Source organism: Lissotriton vulgaris, chromosome 10, assembly GCF_964263255.1.
Source record: "Lissotriton vulgaris chromosome 10, aLisVul1.2, whole genome shotgun sequence".
NCBI classification, from domain to species: Eukaryota; Metazoa; Chordata; class Amphibia; order Caudata; family Salamandridae; genus Lissotriton; species Lissotriton vulgaris.
In genome coordinates, this window is record NC_141698.1 from 205,239,670 (window position 1) to 205,258,449 (window position 18,780).

Genomic DNA, 18,780 nt, shown 5'->3' on the forward strand with positions numbered 1-18,780 from the left:
AGAATCCAGTATGAAGCAGAGAGAAACATCTGGCTGCTGCTTCATCATTACCTTGGCAGAGGATGGAATTCCCCATCGGGCACCTTTGCTTTCTATATATTCAAGTGTCCTTGATATTCTGGCTTGATGGGTACAGCAGGATTTATAACCGAGTTCTTCCTTTCATCAATCCACCTAGGGCATTGCATAATCACATTACTTTGTGAGTTGTATGTGATCGCATAAAGTATGAGAAAGAATAACTGTACTGTTTGATGTCAATTTTAATAAAATTGTGTCTGGCATCTCATTAAATCTAGCTCTAAGACAGATACCCACCGTCTGCACTTCTTTTCAAATTGTTACTTGTCCTCAGGCATCTAAACAATAAAGTGAAGGAATGCCAGCCTCATTTGGGTCCCAACATGCAAGACTGCAAAGCACGCAAAAAGTAATGTCTGAAAAGAAGATGCAGGTTTTTGAATTTTGGTGCTTACAACTTCATAGGTTTTTTTGCATTGATAGTTAACTCACAAATATTAGTTATTCACGCTTATAAAAATACTCATATATAGATATTAAGAACACGCCCCATTAACAAATATAAATGCAAAATTGAAAAACTGGTCTTGTGGCGATGGGACATGTCAGCACACATTCCTGCAAGGCTGAATGAAGATTGTTTACTTTAATATATTAGCAATAATTTAAAATGTCCTGCCATTTAACCAGACAAAAGCAATGAAAGCATCAAAGAGAACTGCAGGGTCATACAAGAAAGAGGAAATCCTAGGAAAGGTCTGAAGAGCTCCCTCTTTCAATCTACGGCCCACTGTCCTTTTTTTAAAGCAACCAACAAAACTAAGAAATCATCAAAGCCACAACATGGAATGAATATAGGCAATGCGTAAAGAAGGAGACCTTCCATCACTGTTAAGAAAAATCAATATCTTCCTGAAATTTGGTTGGCTTGTGCTTGAGGAGTATTGAGGAATCCCACAGGTTTGTGTCCTTTCAGCTCAATTCCCCTGCTCTGCATTCCTTTCACAGGCTGGCTCCCTGTGGAATAGCTTGGCGTATGAATGGAACCACATCCACAAATACAGTCCAAAGGACAAAAAAAGGGAGAGACGGAGAGATCCCACGAGAGATAGCGGAAAGTCCCCACTCAAACTGCTGCCGTCTGTTTTATGCTGTGAAAGCTGATTCTCGTGGGCGACGTTGGTATTGACATAGCCCTAGCCACGCGCACTCGGAGGGAGTGGTGATCTTGCCAGCGATGCCACCTCTTTCTTGCAGCAGAGCGGACCTGTTTCAGAAGAAGATAAGGAATATTTTAATGGGCAATTACTACTCTCCAGTCACTGTTCAATTTATCACCAGAAGCAACTATATAAAGGGTATCACCCAACATACGTCATCCTAAAAAAATAGTATTACTGTAATTTACATTAATCTATGGTCAATATTGCTCATGCTAGCTAATTATCTTCATAAACATAATTTTGCTAAAAGTTTCAACATTCCATTAACATTTTGTCGAAATACTCCTTGAGGGCACAAAGTGTATTGCTGATTTCTCACTTCACGTTGTTTAACTCAAGCGTGCACCATGTAAAGATGTTTTGCAAGATACAGACTGGATACCAGTTCAAGTCCAAAATATCGCCCAGTTAGTCATTTTCAACATCTAGCGATCTCTCTTAGGCATAAATTATGCAAAAATGCATGATTCAAAGTTTCAAGAAATCCTCTGAATTTCTGCAAAATGAAAACTCCGAAAAGTCACCAATTTTACCCAAGTATTTGCATTACATATTGGCTAGGTTTAATTCCTACCCAACTTCCGCCTTTCCCAGTTGAATCCAACCAATCCTTTAGAACACATCACGAGCAGACACGTTCAGCCCGATTCACAAAGGTAAACTGAGAGAAAGGTCTAACTTTACGACTTTTGGTATTCACAAAGGGCATTTACGAGTAGTAAAGTTAGACTTTTGACTCAGTTAAACTTAAGACCGAAACTTAAGTTTAACTGAGACAAAAGTCTAATTTACTACTCGTAAATGCCCTTTGTGAATACTGCAAGTTTGAAAGTTAGACTTTCATCCCAGTTCACCTTTGTGAATCTGACCCAAACTTTGTCACCCTATTGTCCTTGCTCCGAGATGTTTCAATGTTTTTTAATTATATATATTTTTTTATCAACTTGTATAACAAACATATTGAACCACAAGCACTTAACTGAGCGTATACATGGTCAATGTTAGACTGTCCTGTGATGCATGCATTTATATGATCATACCGTTTCGATCAGGACAGAGGTTATGTTTTTTAAAATACATTAAAAAGAAAGATGCTTCTTTGTCAATGACATGATCCAGTTACTGCTCCATACCATATTTTAGCCCAAAATGGATTTACTGTTTAGATCTATAGAGGAAATGCTAATATTCTGCCCCTTTTTTTAATAGAGAAAGACGTTAACAATAGTGTAGCAGGAGGAAGAGTAAGATGTGGGGGAAATCAATGGGGCGGCTAGTGAAATTTAAAAGGGTTGGAGTGTGAAGCAATCTGGCTACATATATATCTCACAAATCTTAGCTGATACTAGCCTCTGACCTATCTAATATAAAAAGAGGGGGAACATCACTTACAACGCATTTTTTACAACGCACTACCATTACATCGCAACCATTACAACGCAAACCATTACAACGCATTGCGCTGGGGGGCGCTCTAGGATAGGGAATATATTTAATTTACTATCCAACACCTTCCCTGCTATCCACGGGGACTGGAGTTGGAATAGTAAATTAAATAATTCACTATCCAGCGCCTAAAAGCATTATGCGTTGTAATGGACTGCGTGGTAAAAACTGCGTTGTAAAGGCATGCGTTGTAGTGACACCAATCCTAAAAAGAGCTATATTCATAAAGAGTTCTGTTGGAACTGACTTATTAAAACATGTTTGTGGAAAATACAGTTCCTATCTTAACCTCTTCGCCGCGGGGCAAATTCCGCCGCAGTGCATACTCAGGACAGTTCCCGGCCGTCATAAATCACGGTGGGCGTGTGCTTATGACGGCCAGGAGCCGTCAGATCTCCGCCCACTGATTGATTCTCCCGCACAGGCGGGGAAATAACCGCACATGGGCGGAGCGGCAATGTTCTGACGGCTCCCGGCTGACATGAGCACACGTCTACTGTGACTCATGACGGCGGGGAACCGTCATGAGCATCAAAGGTGTTAACTCCTTTGTTTTGAGAGTCGGCTATTCTGCACAACCTTCCCTGTGCACCTGTTGGCCTTTGCTCAACACTGGGGAGGGTTAGAATGGGGCCTATGGAGCTTCTGGAGCAGCCTGAGCCTGAACTGGCACACTGATGTCATTACAAACAAAAGTAAAAGTAAACTGAGTCGAACAGTTAATTTCACTTTCACTAAATCAGTGCTTGGGTAGATATCTCAGCCTCCAGAGCACTGATTCTTATGGGGGAGGTATAGTTGGAAAGGGAATAATCTACTCTTTCCAGTAGATCCCTGCTTGGGGATGGCCATACAAGAGCTATCCCCAAGCAGGGATCAACCCAGTATCACCAGAGATGGGGAAGCTCCCCTTGACAATTATTTCTGATACAGTCTCTCTGCTCCTTTGGGGGGGGCAGATGGGGGCAATTGCCACGAAAGCCCACTAGGCACTTGGGATGTATTTTTTAGCCCAGAATGGCAAGCCCCTGCCCCCACCCTTAAAAAAGGTGAAAGTCTGTCTGCCCCTCTTGGGGGACAGATTGGGGCAATTGCCCCTGATCTGCCCTCCCAGAGGGGCAGAAAGCCGACTAGGCACCAGGGATTTGTTTTTCAGATAAAAATAAAGGGGCAAGAGCTGCCCAGAATGGGCATGCCCATGCCCCCACCCCTAATAAAAGGGAAATAGTCTTTCTGCCTCCTCAGGAGGCAGAAAACCCACTAGATACCAGGGATTTATCTTAAAATAAAAATAGAAGGATGGGGACTGCCCAGCCTGGACATGGCCAAGCCCCCAAAACCTAGAAAAAGGGAAAACAGTCTTTTTGACCCCCTGGGGGGGGCAGTGGGAGGCGATTGCCCCTGATATCCCCCAGGGACGTCAGAAAGCACACTAGGTACCAGGAATATCTTTATAAAATAAAAATAGAAGGGTTAGGGTTGACCAGAACAGGCATGCTCATGCCCTCATCCCTAAAAAAAGGGGACCAGGCTTTCTGCCCTTCCAGGAGGCATATGTGGGCAGTTGTTCTCAATCTGACCCGATTAGGAGAGGAAGGCCACTGAGCACCAAGGATTATTTTATAAAATAAAAATAGAGGTAGAGGGCATGGCCATAGCCATTCTGGGCAGCCCCCACCCCTAACAAAAGGGAAACAATATTTCTGCCCCCGAGGGGGGGGGTCTGCTGCTCAGGGAGGCAGAAATCCCACTAAATGACAGGGAAATATATATATTGGGGAGGAGCTGCCAACATAACTAAGGGGGCAACAACCTTTCTGCCAGTGGCACAAATTGGGGCAATTACCCCAATCTGTCCCCCAGGGGGCAGGAACCCACTGTATGGCAGCAATATATATGTTCATTAAATAATGAGGCGGGTCTTTCCCCATCCTAACATTAGGTCCCAACCTAACCCCCAAAACCTCAACAGCCTTGGTGGTTTATTGCATCACATCTCAATGGCAAGCAAGAGAACATTTGATTCTTTTGGGTGTTTCTTTTACATATGGTCTAAGAGAGTTTGGTTAATTCCCAATATAATTCCACTTGCAATGGTGAACAGCTGCACTTTATTGGCTTGGGTAGGCAGATCCCTGGAGAAACCTACCAGACCCAGAAAGTTCAGAAAATTCGTCATCTGGGGGAGTCCAGGGAGGTGTGCTTTGCATCCATCCCACACCATTTTCTTACCCACCATGCTCTCCGAATCTCAAATGCTGAACAAAACCACACATTTCCCTCATATTTCTGTGAGGAAAACTTCAGGAATCTGCAGAGCGCCACACATTTCTACCACACAGCATTCTCCAAGTTGCTTGATAAAATGGTATCTCACTTCTGAGGGTGGCAAAGGACCTCGTGCTACGTGGACAGATCACCAATAAGGGTAGCTTCAGGATTTGGGACCATGCTTGACCACCACCCATGGTAACCTGCCACAGACATTTTTGAAAATGCAGACAACTAAGGGATTCCAGGGTTGTGTGCCATGCATGAATCACATAAGGTTTTATTACCCACAGTGTCCTGCAAACCTGAAACTTTACCTGAAAACACAAATTTTCCTTTCATTTCTGTGGTGGAAACCTCCGGAATCCACAGGAATACACAACAATTCCTACAACTTAGCATTGCCCCACTTGTGCTGATCAAAATGCGGACCGACTTAAGTGGCTGGGCCTAGTGCCAGGAACAGTAATGGATCAAACCAAGGTCAATGGGAGTCCCCATGGAAGGGATCCCATTGACCTTGGTTTGATCCATTCCTGTTGAGGGCACTAGGTCCAGCCACAACAGTGAGGCAGATTTTTATTGGCACAAAGGAATGTTTTTGATTTCTGAGGTTCCAAATGTTTTAATTACAGAAATGTAAGAATATGCTTGATTTCAGGTAAAGGTTGCTGTTTACAGAGCATTGTGGGTAGAAAACTTCATGGACCACATAAGTTCCCCCACCCTGGAATATCTAGGTGTGTAGTTTTAAAAAATGTGCAGGTTTGCTAGGTATACCTATTTGCCCAAATTCCACAGCTATCCACTTTGCAAAAAACAGGTCAGTTTTGAGTGGATAATCTGATGTATCCATGTTGCGTTTTTGGGCCATTTCCTGTCATGGGCACTTGACCTACTCACACAAGTGAGGTACTATTTTTATCGGAAAGCTTAGGGGAATTATGGATGAGAGATGTTTGGGACTCCTTTCAGAACCCAGAACTTTATTCCACAGAAAAAGTTTGAGGTTTGCAAGAGATTCTGAGTAAAACAACCTGGTGGGTACCGGCGGTGCTATGGCCCAAAATCCACAGCTACGTACTTTGAAAAAACAGGTCAGTTTAGAGTGGAAAAATGTGATGTATTCATGTTGCATTTTGGACTATTTCCTGTTGCGGGCACTATGTCTAAAAGCGCAAGTTAAAAAAAAACCAGCCCTTTGTAACAATGTTTTCATATGTAACTATTTGCATCAATGGCCTATTTACAAAAGCAATGTACCATTACGTGCGCTAGACCGTTTTGGTTGTGGGATATATAGGGTTTGTAGGTTTTCCAAGAACCCCAGGTACCCAGACACAACAACTGACCAGCACTGTGCAATGGTTTTTCCTTGTGTACTGAGTATAGACTAATTCATATGGGGAGACATGTAGAGTGACAATGAGTATCAAGGTAACCTATGTATTTCTGAAATGGGCATAATATATGGAATTTAGGAGCAGTGGGTATTTGTACATTTCAGAATTCGTTTGAAAATATGTGCAGGTATGATTCTGATGCAGAGAGAAAACAGGTATGGGTTTGACTCCATTAGTAACTTGAGGCTCAGAGAGTAGGGATGTCTTACATAAATACTTTGAATGTATACTATTGACTACTGATATATTGCATGTCTTCCATCTTGCTGGTACCTTCTATGTGTGTAGTTATGTGTATAAGAATATGATTGAAAGGCCAATAAACATATATTTAAAAATAAATAAATAAAGCAGTCGACTTGAGCAACAATAAAAGAATCAATCAACCAGTGGTATGACTCGATCTTTGTTTTATAAACCCAAATAATGCTATTTCTGGTTCTGGTTTCAGTGTTCTCTGTAAATTCTCATTAACAATGGAGAATACTCCCTCCCAAAACTGGGTTAAAGCCGGACAAGTAAAAAAGATATGTAGCCAGCCCCCCAACCCCGGTTGCTGACAACGAAAACACATTTTATGTAGGTTGTCAGGTATATAATAGGACATCCAACAGGATAAAAAAGCCATTAATTTAAAATTAGCAGCTCTTAATAGTTTATGGCCCTGTAATGAGATCTCTTGCCACTCCAATTCTGAAAACGTACATTGGGTTTCTTGAAGAACTTTGTCTAGAAACCTCATTACCACTGGATTTCCCAGTTGGTCCCGCAATAACCTATACCAGTTCCCAACACTCCTTAATTTGACTCTAAAAAGAGCTCGCAAAATAGAGGCCGAGGTACTCAATGAGAAGCAGAATTTCTTCCCCAATTTCATGATCTGAAGAAAGCCCAGAAAATAGAAATTATAGCTGGCTCACATCTGGCCTGAATCTCCTACCATTTTATTGATCTCCCTACGACCAGAAAATTGCCTAGCTGCTTGAAACCTTTACTTTCTCAAAACCTTATCTGGCTATTTCTAATGTAAAGGCCCAAAGTTTTACACTCTATACATTTCAAATATTCATAACTCCTTGTACTCGCCCTAGTATGGTAGAATAAACGTATTCTTGCTTCTAGCCCCTGTAGTGTCTTGTAGCGAGTCTTTTTCGGTAATTTTGCTGTTTTATTAAAGACTGAAGTGCACGTTTCTGCTTCCTGAAGCATCTTATCTATATAAAACTCTCCAGAGATTCCTTACCATCTAGCATTCTAACCAATATATCAAGCAGAGTTGCCTCATAGTAAGCCCAAAGCTCTGGAAGTGCTAGACTCCCTTGTCTGAGATCTAGCTGGAGGACTGGAAATCTTACTCTTGACGCTTTTTTATTCCAGATAAATTGACGAATCATAACATCTGACTGTTTGAAATATGTAGTGTTGATTTTAATAGGCACATTTGCAAATAAAAATATTGGTAAGATGGACATTTTAATTAGTTCTACTCTGCCAATTATTGTGGGTGGTAGACGGGTGCATCTATCAAATAGGTTTCTAATGTTTATAACCATAGCTAAGTAGTTCAACTTAAAAGCTCTTTGTTACATAGATCCCCAAATAACGAGTTTGGCGATGAAGATTGGGCTTGCTGTTGCAGAAACTCTAGGAGATTTTGATTACTGGCATTAAGTAATATAACTTCAGTTTTATCATGATTAATTTTATAGCCTCCGATAGCTTCAAGCTGGTAAATTCAGTTACTGTTGTACTGATATTCTACTCCTCTGGCCAGAGATAGAAAATAATGTAATCCGCAAATAATTTTAGTTTTGGCATTCCTTCCAGAGGCACTTGAATCTGTGAGTTGGCTCTAATTTTAGCCGCTAGGGGTCCTATAAAGAAAGCATATAAACAAGGTGATAAGGGACATCCCTGGCGGGTTCCTCCCCTGTAGGGCACTTTTCCTGCTATCTGCGAATTTATTATAACTTGCGCCTGAGCCCCTTCATATAGATTCGCCAGCATTTATTTAATAAGGATTGGGAACCCGATCTTTGTAAGAATTAAGAGTTTCCCAGTTAACTAGGTCAAATGCTTTTTCAGCATTAACCGTCATTATAAGAAGAGGTAGTTTATTTGAATTTAAAAAATCAAGCGCTTGAACCAGAAACCCAGTATTCAATGACATATGTCTACCAGATACAAACCCTGTCTGATCTTTATGGATAATCTTCTGCGCTATAGGAGAAAAACGATTTGCCCAATTCTTCATTAGGATTTTTTAGTCCGCATTCAACAGACTAATTGGCCTGTATGAGTTGACGTTATTAGGGCATTTGTCTTTTTTAACAAAACTTATTATTGTTGACTCTTTGAAGGTAGAAGCAACTCCCCCCCCCCCCACTCTCACAAAATTGAATAACTCTAACAGGAACAGTGTTCATTCTTCTAGGAATACCTTATAAAATTCTGTAGGTAGGCTGTCGTTTCTGGAGGACTAGCCTCCCGGCATTGAAGCAAGGGCTTCCTTTATTTCTTTTGAGGCAATTTCCACGTAAATCTCAACTCCCTGATCAGTTGTCATGCATGGGAGATCAATTTTCCCCAGATATTGGGTTATAGCCTAATTAGGTACTGTAAACTCAGTCGCATAAAGCTTGTAGTAGTGCCTGAGAAATGCTTGTGCAATTTTTTCTTTATCTATAATCAATACCCCGGTTTCTGGCTCTATCAATTCTGTAATTAGCATTGATTCCTGCTTAGCTTTACTTGACCAGGCAAGAGGTTTTCCCACTAACTGACTCTCGTATACCCGCTGTTGAAATAACCTGAAGCTGGCTATTTTCTCAAAAATAAAAAACTCCCTTAATTCCTGTTTTGTTAATTGCTGCTCCAATTCTCGGTGTTCTCCCTTGCGACTATCCCTTTGCTTTAAGGCTGAATCAACAGCATGTTTTAATTTAATTATTTGGTCCCTCCGCACCTTCGATTGTAATGCCGAGAAAGCAATCATATGCCCCCTTGCTGTAGCCTTAAACGCCCCCCAAATTGAGAAAAGGGTCGCCGTGCCCTCGTTTTCCTGAAAAAATACCTTGATCCATTCCTTCATCTCTTCTACCCATTTAAGGTTCGAGAGGAGAAGCCTATCCATCTGCCACCTGGATTTCTCCTGTCTCTCCCCCTCTACTCTAATCTCGATAATAAGCATAGAATGATCTGAAAAGGAATTGGCTCTAATTTCAGCATTCAAACAATGTATATAGCGAGGAATCAGAAATAAGTCTATCCGAGAGGCTGACTTATGCCACTGGGAATAACAGGTAAACTGTGTAGCGCCTGGGTGTAACTCTCGCCATGGATCAATCAATAAATAATCCTGGATCATAGAGCCTAAAATTCTTTTTGTTCTAGGTTTAAGCAGTTTTTTCCCTTTGTTAGAAGTATCCTTTTTCAGATCCTGGATAAAATTAAAATTGCCTCCTAGGACTATCGGGACCTCTTTGCCTCTGACCAGCTCATTAATCTTCATACGGGAAGTTGCATCATAATTGATTGGAGCATAGTAATTAACGAAGTTGAACAGTGCCTCGTTTACCCTGGCGGTAACCCAAATCCACCTCCCTTGGGGATCTCTTGTTACTTGATGTATCTCACTATTGATTCCTTGGGCGAAATAAATGGCTACCCCTTTCACAGCGAGCCTGCAGAGGCAAATAGTGCTCTAGAATAATATTTAGGTATATGAATTTTAGGGGTATTAGTTTTCAGGTGAGTCTCTTGAAGATACAAAATGTGAGGAGAAAAGGATATGAGCCATCTAATCAACCCGCCATATTTTTTCTTATTAGAGACCCCGTTCACATTTATCGATATAATCCTTAAATTTGGATCAATTTTTCAGTGATGAACAAGATACCAGCAAACCATTTATAATATCTGTACCATTTGTATCCAGTAACGACCTTGACAATTATAATTATTTCTCTAATTCTGCTCACTTTTTTGCCAAATAACTGCCACCCCCCAACCTTGTGCCCAACCCAATCTCCCACCCTTCAATATTCCCCTAAGACCCTTCCTACCCACGGCAGATAAGGAATTGCCCGCCTTACCCTCTGCCTGCCCACCAAGTGAACCCCCTGAATCAGGTGCATTGTTATTGCCCCCTGGTGTGACTCCTCACCCCGTCCCGCCCCAGCAAAAGAGAAGGAGAGAGATGAAAAAAATATAGACAAAAACAACAACAAAATAGAAAAGAAAAGATGAAAAAAACAATGTCCATCTTGACGAATAGTCCAGTCTCTTTACTTCTCTTTAATAATTTTTTGGAGCAGCTCCTGGGCATCATCAATGCTAGTAAACATATGAAACTTTCCTTGGACCAAGGCGCATAGTTTTGATTGTTGGGCAATAGCTGCTTGAGTCCCCTGTGCTTTAAACAAATATAGAAGCTTGACAAACTCCTTCTGGCGACGCGCTGTCGCTGAGCTCATATCTGAAAAAATGCGGAAGTTTGGAACATCTCAAGAGGAGAATTGTTTCTTCTGGATTGCTCTGGTCAACATCTGTTCCATTATTCGATAATCAGCAAAGTTCACTAAGATAGTTCTCTGTAGTTTTGAGTTAGGCCATGGCTGCGCAGGAACCCTATGTGCTCGAGTAATCGTGAGATCTCCTGAGAACTCTGGGAGGATGTTTTCTTTGATAAAAGATTCGGCCCACTGGAGTGCTTGTGATCCTTCGCAACCTTCGGGAACTCCAACTAACCACAGATTTGTACGTCGAGTATGATTTTCCAAATCTTCTATCTTGTTTTCCAGGAGGTTTTTCTGTTTTTTTTTTACCGAGGCCTGCTGCTGCTTCACTGTCATCTGTTCTTCCAGGATTGAGATTCTTGATTCCGCCTCCTGCAATCTTGCCGGATAGGATCCTACTACCTCTTCAATTTTTGAAAGACTTGCATGGAGTGCAGCTATCTCGGTTGCTTGAGTGGCTTTCATTTCTCTTATCTCTTTGAGAATGACGTTGAGCAAAGCTGTTATATCACACTGAAAGGAAGACCCTGTCTCCGAATGCGGAGTTTGATTTGCTAGTAAATTCCCATCGGCCGCTGCGGAAAACAATTAAGATAATTGCTTGCTTGATAACTTTATTTCGGTCAAAAGACCATAAAAAGTGCATATAAAATACATCAGCACAAACATTAAAACAATAAATAATCATAAAATGTTTAAGAAAGAATTAAAGTAGAAGTTATCGCAATATAAGACATTAAAACATTATATACAGCAATTAGGTTAAAAAGGTTTGTCTCTTACGCCACATCTTAAATAGATAACGAGAAACCGCAAACACAATGGGAGGATGAGTATCATGAGTCAATATCCTACAGGCCTGTGTGAAATGCAAATGACCCAAGTTCTTACAAATAGGTGTCAACCAGCATTTTCTAATTGCAGAATAGGCAGGGCAGAAGAACAGTACATGGGTTACATTCTCAGTTTTGTAGCTACATGCAGGGCAAACTTCATTTTTGGGTTTTAACCATTTAGATGTAAAGGACCTAATGTGAAGAGTGCCATGCCTTAACTGTAGATATAGCTTTCGAGCAACTGGGGGTTCAATTAGGTCCATGAATTTCTCAACTTTAGGTTCTGGTTTAACTCGGAGGAACGCAGATGTCAACCTGCCCAGTGATGCAGAGCTCATTAGTGTTTGGTAATTTAACATACGTATCTGAGAAAGGAGTTCATTCTTAGATATCCCGAAGCAAAAGATCTCAGGGGTTTCCCACAATTCAAGAAAACCTAGCCGGGTGCTAACAGCACTAATGTGCTGCAGCCAAGGGATCTTTTTGTTTTTAAGAAGAGACAAAATCACAGAGAATTCCGCAATGTACGCAGCCAATTCAGGGACTGACCACAACCTCTTCCAGTACATAATTGGTATAGCACTTGTGATCTCGTCTATTGGCAGCATGCCAAGATCAAATCTAAGAGGGATCAAAGGCGTACTAGACGGTAACCCAACTAAGTTTCTAACAAAAGACTGCTCCACCTTTTTAAGATTCGTTATCTGCTTGTGCCCCCAGAGTTCAGCCCCATAAGTTGCTGCCAATCTAGCCTGGTGACAATATATCTCCAGGGCTAGGGTCACCGGCCTAAAAGTAGACTCCTTAAAAACTTTACTTATGCCCCCCGCTAACTGGGATAGCTTGAGTGTAGATTTAGCAATCTGCATGTTGCAATCAAAATTCACGGTCAGAGTGACACCCAAATAAACAAATGTTCTAACCCTTTCAAGGGGGGTAGCATGTAAAACAGGGTTTGGGCGTACGCGCTTAGGGGGGTTAAAAATCATAAACTTTGTTTTTTCTAAATTGATTTCCAATAAGATAATGAAGTATTCTCCAGTGGTTGAAAAAGTACAGGGGGTTTCGGTGTAACTGGCTCAAGACAGGGTTGGAGCTGCAAACCCTGGGAGGCCTGTGCTTCCTTTGCATCTGGTGTATCCTGTTCTGATGCCTGATGTGATACAGATAATAGGTGCAGAAGAGGAGGAGGAATTGGAGGCACCCTTGATTTTGCAAATAATGAGTATTCCTTTACCTTGGCCGAGGCCTGCTGTATGAATTTTCTGAACGTTCTCCTGATGCCCAGTTCCATCCTGATTCACAACAGGGAGGTTGCTATCCAGATTTTCCCCTCTCGCTACCAGAGCAGCTGAATCGTCACCACTTTCTAGTACTTCCGATGTTGAATGGCTTGAGCTTTCAGCCCTCTCTTGGCTATTGACCCCCTGGACCCGTGATCGCCCTCACACTGTTGCAAGATGTCATCCTCGGTACTATTAGGGCTGGTAATTAGGGCAGAACCACGGCAAGCTTTTTGTGCTCGCTCAGCTTGTGCCATTGCCATGGCCATCTTTAACTGTGTAGTGCAAGATTTGGATTTAGGCGCCATATTAACATCCGGTTGAGCCTGAACATTATTCATTTTTAAATGTTTCCCCATACTTTTTTCTTTTAGAGAAAAAAAGAAGGGTCCAGCCACCTTGATTTTACGACTTTGTACTTAATTTAACTGCAATAATGCCATGAGGTTGCTGTCCACTCCCTTTTTCACACCCAGAACGCTTACTCGGTAGAACAAGTCTCTCTCTCCCCTGAAGCCATTTTACTTTTTACCTGCAGCGGCCAAGTAGAACCCCCCCCACAAAAAATTGCTCCGTACTCTCACCAAATCCAGAAGGCCCACAGTGCAACGAGGCCTTTTACCATCAGGAAGCCGGAGTTGTGAACACCATCCCCGCCTCTCTGTGCACTGCCCTCGAGACTGTCAGAAACCTCTCAGCGCTGCAAACAAAATGCTTGGCTTCTGAAGCCAAAGCAACGATGCAGTCTTGAACCGGGCGCCCCTCAAATGCCTCTGCCTTGCCACTGCTCAGAACGCTTAATCTCCCCCTTCAACCAGCGAGAGGAGCAGCGGCATCGGCATCGGGAAACGCCACACGGAGCACATCCACACCTGCAACCAACGGTTAGGAACCACAAAGCACGGGCGGGTTGTGGATCACCTGGGACTACGTGCTGACGGGAATCGCCATAACCCTCTACCAGCGGTCCCTAGAAGTGAGAAATCATTTGTGGCGATTTCCGCTTTGGTGGCCTGCTCCCTGATCCTTCAGAATTGGAAGTCAATCAAAATTCCCACCCTATTGGATTGGAATAGAAAAATGCTACGTACTAAAATCTATGAGGAAACTTATGTAAAGAGAGTAGGGGCCACTAGGACATTTTTTAACAGTTTGGAAATGTTTCGACTAAATAATGAGATGTTACAGGCCCTGTTGTTTTTTTTCCCTCATATTTTACAGCTGAAATGTTATTATGCGCCGTACTCTAGGTAACATATATTGGGGCTTGCTCCTGTGCCTTGGGAAAAAAAGTGGTATCTAGCTATTTGATGATGGTTAAAAATGTTATCATGCACAGCACTTAATATTATTAGGTATCTAGAATGCATGGGGTTATGATACAATGTTTTTGCACAGCAATCTATTGCTTATTATGCACAGCACTCTCATTATGTATCTATAATGTGTGGGGTTATGGTACATTGGTTTTGCATAGCACTTTATTGCTTATTTTGTACATCTTACCATCCTTGCTACGTACAAGAGGTCAAATCTTTAGCGGAAGAGAAACGAGGGGAAGGATTCTTAGACGTAAGTTAAGAAGATAGATCGTATTTTATTCATTGAAATTGACGCTTTCTGTTGTAACGGTTAAAGATATGTTTTATCATTTTTTAATTCTACTAAAAAAATAAAAATAAAAACAGTGGTATGACTGTTGCCTCAGTCACGGGTGGCTCACCTTTATTGAACAAACAGTGCACATGAAGACACTAGCTCAGTTAAAAAGTAAAAAAAGTTATAGAGACTCACTAATGCGTTAACAGAGCTGTTAGAAGAGCTCTTTCTCTGCAACAATGTGCTCTTCAACATATGAAACAGAAAGCCAGGCTAAAGCGATTCTGAACTCCCCCAGCCTCCCATTAGCTTTGAAAAGCAAAACAGCAGTGGGGGACAGTGGGGAAGGTTGAGCCCACTTAGGTAGTTACCTCTCATTTCTTGCTTGTCCTCATGGCCTGCTCTGCCTCAAGTCCATTACTTGAATGGAGTTCTATTGACTCCACCCCGGACTAGAGCTCTAAATGCCCAAATACAAATATATTTAACACTGCTATAACTTCTGATACTCCCCAGTTTGATGGTCCTGGTTTGTGCCTGCATGGTGAGGATTTCCTCGCTTGACACAAGCGCACGGCTCTCCAGTTCTAGCACCAATCCCTCAACAACAACACAAAATCGAAGTTGGCTTTATTTATCATAAGCAGCTTGAATGTCCTCCTCCTCCTCACTGATGGTAGGACAACCTTTCAAACTTGAGTACCAGCCACCCCTGGTTGAAATAAAAGTGCATCAGCTCTGTTAACGCATTAGTGCGTTTCTATAACTTTGTTTACAAGTAAAAAGACACACACAAAAACACAAACATAAATAGATGGTAGCTCAAAGGAGGGCAATGTTTTTGTCTTTAGGCAACAGAATCATTTGGTCGTAAACAACTTTTCATCCCCAGCTAATTTTGAAAACTTAAAGTTTGCCAGAGTAAATATTTGGATGGATTTGCTTAGCAACAACCTACCTTTTTGTATAACTACATTGATAATCATCTTCTACTGTACTCTGGCTATTTTAAAACACTATAATGCTTAACTGTATTTAAAAGGGATGGCCTAATTCAATTAGGATGGGAAATTGCTGACGACAATTACTACTAAAATATGTTGCGTCTCGTTGAAGATCTCATCCAAATCATGAAAACTAATTATGTTGTTCAGGTTTCTTTCTGTGTTCATCCTGCCTAGTCTTTGTGTAATTCAAAGTACACTTTAAAGGGGACAGCAATTTAGTAGCAGTTAAATAGCTGTTCTATAGGAAGGTAAACAAGCACTGACAAGACCAATAGGATTGTGTTTGGTACTAAGCACACACGTTCAGACTCAGAACAGAGTTATAGATCCACACTTGATGTCTCCAGGTGTATTAAACTGTGGGTTTAATCGTGTGCTCAAACATTCAGGCATCAAGGTGCAGGGACCAAGAGTCGTAGAAACTCCACTCAGAATGAGGCATTGTGAGATTTTTGTTTAGGGGTGGCTTTAAATGGTGAGCAGCATGTTGTCACAATGTTCTGCACATTAATGGGTCAGAGGGTGATTTGTGGCAGGAAAACACATGAAGGTGTGCACAATGGGATCTCTAGTTATGCATCTTTGAAAGGCACTGTGTGATGAGCATCTCATGAGCATGGGATGCAGTGTTTCATCAAGGCACTGAGTTATTCGCACCTGGATGTTTAAAATTCAAACCAACTATGTTCTGTAAGTATTTTCTATGAGTGCCTATGATCAAATTGATCTTAAGACTCCTTTAAGTAAACCTTACTTTTGCTCGATTCTAAGACAAAAATTCAATTGTCGGAAATGTTACTGTTAGACCTGACATCCATGGTGTGGTATTCCCCCAAACATTTTGGATTCACGCCTCCTAAATTCGTTTTTGTTGATATGACTCTGTGTACTTTATGACTGATAACTGGTGCTAAAGTCATCCCTGACCTGGTCTGACCATGCGCTCACTATATCCACTCAAAGCTTTAAAATCAAATTCCTTTGTTCTTCCAATTTGATTCTTAATGCTCTGGTATATTTTATTTATTAAAATTTACTCTATTGTTTTTAAATTGGTTTGGGATTTTTGTGTGTTATGTTTTGACTCTATTGCTGTTTGTGTGCTTCAGAAATACTTTTTACACATTGCCTCTAAATTTAGCCTGACAGCTGTGTGCCATGTCACCGCAGGATTAAGCACTGGTTAACTTGGGGACTTTGGTGGTTCACCCTGACAAGGACTGTGATTGTTCGCTCAGTGTGGCTTCCTCACTTCTCAACCAATAACCCATTTTTTTCAGTTACAACAGAGCATTTAATTTGGAAAAAAGTGCATAATTCAACTCGTCCTGCAGGGAAAAATTGTTTTTATTTGACATTGCAGCACTGCATGTCTATGGATCTTGCAAACCTGCCAACATTTGGAAACAAGAAAGAAAGTGATAATGAAAAGAAATTGGGGGAATATATTTTCTCCATTGGCCACCATTAAAATATGGAGAATTGTGGACAGTGGACAGCTGAAATTAAGCTAATTTTGGCTTTAAAAATCATCGGGTACCTTGTTTTGCATACAGTCCTGCTCTGGCCTTTGTAACAGCTTGATCTAAGGCCTCCTAATGAATTATATTTAAAGCCATAATCTCGGCCTGAGACACATATAATGCATGTTGGGTTGATATCAACCAAGTAAAAGGAACAAACAGTTCAAGGAGAGTTCATAATTTGTCTTTTATTGTTTTGCTTGTAGAAGAATATGGTCAGAGTCTGACTCAGGAACTAAAGTCAGACCTGGCAAATCTGTTCAAACCAGTCCCACTCTGAAGTAGATCTTGACCAGAATGACACAATGGAACATGGTTGGATGATGGCAGTCTGTCCTGCTCTGAAAGCAGCCCCATAGCTTTCAGCCTAATGGAAAAATGCCAGATTGGAGAAATAGCCCTGATGAGTTTAAGTAACTTTTTTTGGTTCCAAACCAGAATTACAATACTAACTAGGAACTTCATAGCTCCCATTGTCCAGATGTAAACCACTGTCCTGTTGGTTCAGCTAAAGGTCGCATAGATTACATCAGAAACAATTCTCAATCCGACAGGCACTATAACAAACACCATGCTTGTCAGAACGTGTACTTTTTACGTGCATTTGCAGCTCTGCTATTTTTTTGGCAGATCAGAACAGAGCTTAGCAAAACTGTTTCAAATGCCTGAGGCACAGTCATGTAAGAGGTTAGGTAGCAGTCCATAAGACCCTTTTTCTATTATGATGGCAACATGCTTCTGTTTTCTAGCTGCAAAGGAAAATAGTCAGAACTTGGAATAAAATAGGCAATGACAAAGGCAACAGCTTTTCTACAGTATTATTGTTTGTAATAGACAGACAGACAGACAGACAGACAGACAGACAGACAGACAGACAGACAGACAGACAGACAGACAGACAGACAGACAGACAGACAGACAGACAGACAGACAGACAGACAGACAGACAGACAGACAGGCAGGCAGGCAGGCAGGCAGGCAGGCAGACAGCTAGATAGATAGATGCACAACTAATCTTTACTATGTTTTTTCATTGAATTTCTATATTTTTTACTGATGCACTTCAGTCACAATATAGTAATTTGACTCTGTGCTCAGCTTTTGGCTTTGTGAAGCAGCGGTTGGCCACATGGACTGACGTTTGACCAGGCCGAGCACCCAACCTGTGAAGGGGTTAACTGCTGGGCTTGAAATTCAGCCCGACCAGCAGCACCTGCCTATGCATCATCGTGTCTTTTCTCAACCACAACATTTTTCTTTGTAAAAATCATGATTTATGAAATTTGTGATTTTTTGGGGGCAAAATGGTGCCTTTTAAGATCTACAAAATGGCAAAAGAGGGCCTTATTCACAAAGTAAACAAACGTTTGAGTAAATTACACTTTTATGAAAGTTTACTACTTTTCAGTGATCACAAACTACGAGCGAAGCAATGGGTTCTGGTGCACAATTTCAATGCAACTGCCATAGGCATTTCTCAAAAGCACCTTGGTGATAGATCCCAAGACTGCTTTATTTCTTACACCCACCCATTCCCATAGGATTGCACAAAGGTTATCCTTTAAAGCTCTACTCATCCCAGATCTTGCTTACAAATTCAAATCCCTCACACACATTTCTTATGAAGATGATGTATTAGCATCGTCCTTCA

General features: G+C 41.4%; 1 protein-coding gene across 2 annotated transcripts in view; it reads right to left on the bottom strand.

The window, feature by feature from the left end:
- Window positions 1-245: 245 nt before the first annotated feature.
- Window positions 246-18,780, bottom strand: part of CRHR2 (corticotropin releasing hormone receptor 2) — a 1,750,647-nt gene continuing 1,732,112 nt past the window's right edge. For both annotated transcript variants that reach the window (XM_086940889.1, XM_086940890.1), the window contains one exon: window positions 246-1,288. In XM_086940889.1, coding sequence (XP_086797015.1) covers window positions 1,148-1,288 — 141 coding nt within the window. In that variant the 3' untranslated portion in view covers window positions 246-1,147. The remainder of the gene's footprint in view (window positions 1,289-18,780) is intronic.